This window comes from Nerophis ophidion, linkage group LG17, assembly GCF_033978795.1.
Source record: "Nerophis ophidion isolate RoL-2023_Sa linkage group LG17, RoL_Noph_v1.0, whole genome shotgun sequence".
NCBI lineage: Eukaryota > Metazoa > Chordata > Actinopteri > Syngnathiformes > Syngnathidae > Nerophis > Nerophis ophidion.
In genome coordinates this window covers 6,012,235-6,019,734 of record NC_084627.1, presented here as the reverse complement: position 1 = coordinate 6,019,734, position 7,500 = coordinate 6,012,235, and the positions used below count along the sequence as shown (strand labels likewise).

General features: G+C 49.9%; 2 protein-coding genes across 6 annotated transcripts in view; one reads left to right on the top strand and one right to left on the bottom strand.

Annotated features, from left to right (window-relative positions):
* Positions 1-604, top strand: part of LOC133535869 (cGMP-dependent protein kinase 1-like) — a 4,850-nt gene extending 4,246 nt beyond the window's left edge. For all 4 annotated transcript variants that reach the window (XR_009802347.1, XM_061875881.1, XM_061875880.1 and 1 more), the window contains exon 10: positions 441-604. Coding sequence is in view for 1 of the 4 variants with exons in the window: in XM_061875879.1 (XP_061731863.1) it covers positions 441-539 (99 nt within the window). In the remaining 3 variants the exon portion in view is untranslated. The remainder of the gene's footprint in view (positions 1-440) is intronic.
* A 113-nt stretch (positions 605-717) lies between these two features.
* Positions 718-7,500, bottom strand: part of asah2 (N-acylsphingosine amidohydrolase 2) — a 28,928-nt gene continuing 22,145 nt past the window's right edge. The window contains exons 15-19 of one of the 2 annotated variants that reach the window (XM_061875878.1): positions 2,241-2,336; positions 2,023-2,172; positions 1,900-1,956; positions 1,744-1,832; positions 718-1,686 (exon numbers count right to left, since the gene is read on the bottom strand). In XM_061875878.1, the coding sequence (XP_061731862.1) occupies positions 1,488-1,686; positions 1,744-1,832; positions 1,900-1,956; positions 2,023-2,172; positions 2,241-2,336 (591 nt within the window). In that variant the 3' untranslated portion in view covers positions 718-1,487. The remainder of the gene's footprint in view (positions 1,687-1,743; positions 1,833-1,899; positions 1,957-2,022; positions 2,173-2,240; positions 2,337-7,500) is intronic. The other variant, XM_061875877.1, reaches the window with a different exon arrangement.

The window sequence follows — 7,500 nt, the reverse complement described above, 5'->3', positions numbered from 1 at the left end:
GTCCTGATGGTCATGATGGTCCCGATGGTGCAGGCCTTGTCCTGGTCCTGATGGTCTTGATGGCCCTGAGGTTCCCGATGGTCTTGACGGTCCAGGCCTTGCCCTGGTCTTGATGGTCCTGAGGGTCCAGGACTTGACCTGGTCTTGATGGTCCTGTTGGTCCATACTGGTCCAGGCAATGTCCTGGTCTTGATGGTCCTACATTTCCTGATGGTCCAATCCTTGTCCTGGTCCTGACTGTCCTGATAGTCTTGATGGTCCAGGCCTTGTCCTGGTCCTGAGGGTTCATGCCATGTCCTGGTCTTAATGGCCATGATAGTCCTGAGGGTCCAGGACTTGATGGTTCTGTTGGTCCATACAGGTCTAGGCATTGTCTTGGTCCTGATGATCTTGGAGGTCCACCATGGTCCTGATGGTGCTGATGGATGTTTTCTATTTAGGTTTCCTCAGCGACCGACACCAGAAACTTTGACACGTACCCCGAAGACGGGGAGGAGGCGCCCCCAGACGACAACTCAGGATGGGACAAACACTTCTAGAACCTCAACATCTTCTGATTAGACCTCAGAATCTGGACTTTTAACAGTAAACCTTCACAAAAACCTTTCTTCTCCTTGCGTATTTACACACACACGCACACACACACACACACACACACACACACACACACACACACACACACACACACACACACAGCATGTTGCGTCAGCCAGTTTATTGCAAAATAGCAAGGTGTGGTCCCTCTAAAAGCAGGGGTCACATGACCCTTAGCAGGACTGGGTAAGGTCACATGACCCTTAGCAGGACTGGGTAAGGTCACATGACCCTTAGCAGGACTGGGTAAGGTCACATGACCCTTAGCAGGACTGGGTAAGGTCACGTGACCCGCAGCAGGACTGGGTAAGGTCACATGAGCCGCAGCAGGACTGGGTAAGGTCACATGACCCTTAGCAGGACTGGGTAAGGTCACGTGACCCGCAGCAGGACTGGGTAAGGTCACATGACCCTTAGCAGGACTGGGTAAGGTCACATGACCCTTAGCAGGACTGGGTAAGGTCACGTGACCTGCAGCAGGACTGGGTAAGGTCACATGACCCTTAGCAGGACTGGGTAAGGTCACATGACCCTTAGCAGGACTGGGTAAGGTCACGTGACCCGCAGCAGGACTGGGTAAGGTCACGTGACCCTTAGCAGGACTGGGTAAGGTCACATGACCCTTAGCAGGACTGGGTAAGGTCACGTGACCCGCAGCAGGACTGGGTAAGGTCACGTGACCCTTAGCAGGACTGGGTAAGGTCACGTGACCCTTAGCAGGACTGGGTAAGGTCACGTGACCCGCAGCAGGACTGGGTAAGGTCACGTGACCCTTAGCAGGACTGGGTAAGGTCACATGACCCTTAGCAGGACTGGGTAAGGTCACGTGACCCTTAGCAGGACTGGGTAAGGTCACATGAGCCGCAGCAGGAGCAGGGAGGTGCAAGCAGACGTCACAGGTGGTAGAAGGAGGACACCACCTGGAAGACGCGGGACACGCCCTGGTAGGGAGTGATGACGGGCCGAAGTCCTTTCATGGTCTTGTAGCAGCCCGTGTGTTTGATCCTGTAGCGGGCGGTGGCGGCGTGGGGCGGGATGTGCCACTCCACCGTGGCGTTGCTCTGGCGGTTGGAACCTTTGAGCCAGTGAAACCTGCGAGGACACGCCCCTTAGCATGGTTAGCTCAAGGTGCTAATGACAGACACACACCTGGTCTCCCATGATGCATCGGTGTGGACCAGCGTCCAGGTGTCGCTGGTGTTGTCCTGCATCTCCACGGCGACAAAGCTGCGATCCCTCTGACGGACAGGAGGAAGGAAGACTGGTCAACAGGAAGTGAGGTCAGGCGGGCAGACGGCGTCTCACCACGTCTCCGGAGTGTCGGGGGTTTCCTGCCACGAAGGTGACGGACACCACGTCGCCCTGAAACACGGCGCAGGTGTTGGACCGGGACCTGATGGCTTGTGTCGGGCGGGGGTGTGGTCCTACCTGTCTGTACACAGGAAGTACTTGTTCCAGGACTTGTCCAAAGGTGCTGTTGTCTGGTTTCCTGTCGGCCGGCGCCGGGGGCAACAAGTTGAAGAGATTCTTCTGGAAGAACGGAGGAGGCGGACCCGGCGGAAGATCTGCCACTTTGTCCTGGAACATCACGCTCCGTCAGGACCGGACCTGTCACCACCACATCTCTCTAAGGCGGCGCCACACACCTGTGCCACGGCCCGGGCCAGATCAGCAAACTTCAGCAGGTAGGCACTGAGCGTGTGCGGCCCGTAGATGGTGGAGGCGCCCTCGTACCTCTGGACCTGACCCACAACATCTTCGTCCTCATCCTCAATCCGTGTGTGTGTGTGTGTGTGTGTACCTGATACTCATGTAGTGTGTGTGTGTGTGTGTGTACCTGATACTCATGTAGTGTGTGTGTGTGTGTGTGTGTGTGTACCTGGTACTCCTCATAGGTACTGATGTAGTGTGTGTGTGTGTGTGTGTGTGTGTGTACCTGGTACTCCTCATAGGTACTGATGTAGTGTGTGTGTGTGTGAGTGTACCTGGTACTCCTAATAGGTACTGATGTAGTGTGTGTGTGTGTGTGTGTGTGTGTGTACCTGATACTCATGTAGTGTGTGTGTCTGTGTGTACCTGATACTCATGTAGTGTGTGTGTGTGTGTGTGTACCTGATACTCATGTAGTGTGTGTGTGTGTGTGTGTACCTGATACTCATGTAGTGTGTGTGTGTGTGTGTGTGTGTGTGTGTGTGTGTGTGTACCTGATACTCATGTAGTGTGTGTGTGTGTACCTGATACTCATGTAGTGTGTGTGTGTGTGTGTGTGTGTGTACCTGATACTCATGTAGTGTGTGTGTGTGTGTGTACCTGGTACTCCTCATAGGTACTGATGTAGTGTGTGTGTGTGTGTGTGTACCTGGTACTCCTAATAGGTACTGATGTAGTGTGTGTGTGTGTGTACCTGCTACTCATGTAGTGTGTGTGTGTGTGTACCTGATACTCATGTAGTGTGTGTGTGTATGTACCTGCTACTCATGTAGTGTGTGTACCTGCTACTCATGTAGTGTGTGTGTGTGTGTACCTGATACTCATGTAGTGTGTGTGTGTGTGTGTATGTACCTGCTACTCATGTAGTGTGTGTACCTGCTACTCATGTAGTGTGTGTGTGTGTGTGTGTGTACCTGATACTCATGTAGTGTGTGTGTGTGGGTGTATGTACCTGCTACTCATGTAGTGTGTGTACCTGCTACTCATGTAGTGTGTGTGTGTACCTGCTACTCATGTAGTGTGTGTGTGTATGTACCTGCTACTCATGTAGTGTGTGTACCTGCTACTCATGTAGTGTGTGTGTGTGTGTACCTGATACTCATGTAGTGTGTGTGTGTATGTACCTGCTACTCATGTAGTGTGTGTACCTGCTACTCATGTAGTGTGTGTGTGTGTGTACCTGATACTCATGTAGTGTGTGTGTGTATGTACCTGCTACTCATGTAGTGTGTGTACCTGCTACTCATGTAGTGTGTGTGTGTGTGTGTACCTGATACTCATGTAGTGTGTGTGTGTGTGTGTATGTACCTGCTACTCATGTAGTGTGTGTACCTGCTACTCATGTAGTGTGTGTGTGTGTGTGTGTGTACCTGATACTCATGTAGTGTGTGTGTGTGGGTGTATGTACCTGCTACTCATGTAGTGTGTGTACCTGCTACTCATGTAGTGTGTGTGTGTACCTGCTACTCATGTAGTGTGTGTGTGTATGTACCTGCTACTCATGTAGTGTGTGTACCTGCTACTCATGTAGTGTGTGTGTGTGTGTGTGTGTACCTGCTACTTCTCATAGGCACTCACGTAGTGTGTGTGTGTGTGTGTGTACCTGCTACTTCTCATAGGCACTCACGTAGTGTGTGTGTGTGTGTGTGTGTGTGTGTGTGTGTACCTGCTACTCCTCATAGGCACTCATGTAGTGTGTGTGTGTGTGTGCCTGGTACTCCTCATAGGTACTGATGTAGTGTGTGTGTGTGTGTACCTGGTACTCCTCATAGGTACTGATGTAGTGTGTGTGTGTGTGTACCTGGTACTCCTCATAGGTACTGATGTAGTGTGTGTGTGTGTGTGTGTACCTGGTACTCCTCATAGGTACTGATGTAGTGTGTGTGTGTGTGTGTGTGTGTGTGTACCTGGTACTCCTCATAGGTACTGATGTAGTGTGTGTGTGTGTGTGTGTGTGTGTGTCCCTGGTACTCCTCATAGGTACTGATGTAGTGTGTGTGTGTGTGTGTGTGTGTGTGTACCTGGTACTCCTCATAGGTACTGATGTAGTGTGTGTGTGTGTGTGTGTGTGTGTGTACCTGGTACTCCTCATAGGTACTGATGTAGTGTGTGTGTGTGTGTGTGTGTGTGTGTGTGTGTGTGTGTACCTGATACTCCTCATAGGTACTGATGTAGTGTGTGTGTGTGTGTACCCAGTACTCCTCATAGGTACTGATGTAGTGTGTGTGTGTGTGTGTGTACCTGGTACTCCTCATAGGTACTGATGTAGTGTGTGTGTGTGTGTGTGTACCTGGTACTCCTCATAGGTACTGATGTAGTGTGTGTGTGTGTGTGTGTGTGTACCCGGTACTCCTCATAGGTACTGATGTAGTGTGTGTGTGTGTGTACCTGGTACTCCTCATAGGTACTGATGTAGTGTGTGTGTGTGTGTGTGTGTGTGTGTACCTGGTACTCCTCATAGGTACTGATGTAGTGTGTGTGTGTGTGTGTGTACCTGGTACTCCTCATAGGTACTGATGTAGTGTGTGTGTGTGTGTGTGTGTGTGTGTGTGTGTGTGTGTGTGTGTGTACCCGGTACTCCTCATAGGTACTGATGTAGTGTGTGTGTGTGTGTACCTGGTACTCCTCATAGGTACTGATGTAGTGTGTGTGTGTGTGTACCTGGTACTCCTCATAGGTACTGATGTAGTGTGTGTGTGTGTGTGTGTGTGTGTGTGTACCCGGTACTCCTCATAGGTACTGATGTAGTGTGTGTGTGTGTGTACCTGGTACTCCTCATAGGTACTGATGTAGTGTGTGTGTGTGTGTGTGTGTGTGTGTACCTGGTACTCCTCATAGGTACTGTTGTAGTGTGTGTGTGTGTGTGTGTGTGTGTGTGTGTACCTGATACTCCTCATAGGTACTGATGTAGTGTGTGTGTGTGTGTACCCGGTACTCCTCATAGGTACTGATGTAGTGTGTGTGTGTGTGTACCTGGTACTCCTCATAGGTACTGATGTAGTGTGTGTGTGTGTGTGTGTACCTGGTACTCCTCATAGGTACTGATGTAGTGTGTGTGTGTGTGTGTGTGTGTACCCGGTACTCCTCATAGGTACTGATGTAGTGTGTGTGTGTGTGTACCTGGTACTCCTCATAGGTACTGATGTAGTGTGTGTGTGTGTGTGTGTGTGTGTGTACCTGGTACTCCTCATAGGTACTGATGTAGTGTGTGTGTGTGTGTACCTGGTACTCCTCATAGGTACTGATGTAGTGTGTGTGTGTGTGTGTGTACCTGGTACTCCTCATAGGTACTGATGTAGTGTGTGTGTGTGTGTGTGTGTGTGTACCCGGTACTCCTCATAGGTACTGATGTAGTGTGTGTGTGTGTGTACCTGGTACTCCTCATAGGTACTGATGTAGTGTGTGTGTGTGTGTACCTGGTACTCCTCATAGGTACTGATGTAGTGTGTGTGTGTGTGTGTGTGTGTGTGTACCTGGTACTCCTCATAGGTACTGATGTAGTGTGTGTGTACCTGGTACTCCTCATAGGTACTGATGTAGTGTGTGTGTGTGTACGTGGTACTCCTCATAGGTACTGATGTAGTGTGTGTGTGTGTGTGTGTGTGTGTACGTGGTACTCCTCATAGGTACTGATGTAGTGTGTGTGTGTGTGTGTGTACCTGGTACTCCTCATAGGTACTGATGTAGTGTGTGTGTGTGTGTGTGTACGTGGTACTCCTCATAGGTACTGATGTAGTGTGTGTGTGTGTGTGTGTGTGTGTACGTGGTACTCCTCATAGGTACTGATGTAGTGTGTGTGTGTGTGTGTGTGTACCTGGTACTCCTCATAGGTACTGATGTAGTGTGTGTGTGTGTGTGTGTGTGTGTGTGTGTACGTGGTACTCCTCATAGGTACTGATGTAGTGTGTGTGTGTGTGTACCTGGTACTCCTCATAGGTACTGATGTAGTGTGTGTGTGTGTGTGTGTGTGTGTGTGTGTGTGTGTGTGTGTGTGTGTGTGTACCTGGTACTCCTCATAGGTACTGATGTAGTGTGTGTGTGTGTACCTGGTACTCCTCATAGGTACTGATGTAGTGTGTGTGTGTGTACCTGGTACTCCTCATAGGTACTGATGTAGTGTGTGTGTGTGTGTGTGTACCTGGTACTCCTCATAGGTACTGATGTAGTGTGTGTGTGTGTGTGTGTACCTGGTACTCCTCATAGGTACTGATGTAGTGTGTGTGTGTGTACCTGGTACTCCTCATAGGTACTGATGTAGTGTGTGTGTGTGTGTGTGTGTGTGTGTGTGTACCTGGTACTCCTCATAGGTACTGATGTAGTGTGTGTGTGTGTGTGTACCTGGTACTCCTCATAGGTACTGATGTAGTGTGTGTGTGTGTGTGTGTACGTGGTACTCCTCATAGGTACTGATGTAGTGTGTGTGTGTGTGTGTGTGTGTGTACGTGGTACTCCTCATAGGTACTGATGTAGTGTGTGTGTGTGTGTGTGTGTGTGTGTGTACCTGGTACTCCTCATAGGTACTGATGTAGTGTGTGTGTGTGTGTGTGTACGTGGTACTCCTCATAGGTACTGATGTAGTGTGTGTGTGTGTGTGTGTGTGTGTACGTGGTACTCCTCATAGGTACTGATGTAGTGTGTGTGTGTGTGTGTGTGTGTGTGTGTGTACCTGGTACTCCTCATAGGTACTGATGTAGTGTGTGTGTGTGTGTGTGTGTGTGTGTGTACGTGGTACTCCTCATAGGTACTGATGTAGTGTGTGTGTGTGTGTGTACCTGGTACTCCTCATAGGTACTGATGTAGTGTGTGTGTGTGTGTGTGTGTGTGTGTGTGTGTGTGTGTGTGTACCTGGTACTCCTCATAGGTACTGATGTAGTGTGTGTGTGTGTGTGTGTACCTGGTACTCCTCATAGGTACTGATGTAGTGTGTGTGTGTGTGTGTGTACCTGGTACTCCTCATAGGTACTGATGTAGTGTGTGTGTGTGTACCTGGTACTCCTCATAGGTACTGATGTAGTGTGTGTGTGTGTACCTGGTACTCCTCATAGGTACTGATGTAGTGTGTGTGTGTGTACCTGGTACTCCTCATAGGTACTGATGTAGTGTGTGTGTGTGTACCTGGTACTCCTCATAGGTACTGATGTAGTGTGTGTGTGTGTACCTGGTACTCCTCATAGGTACTGATGTAGTGTGTGTGTG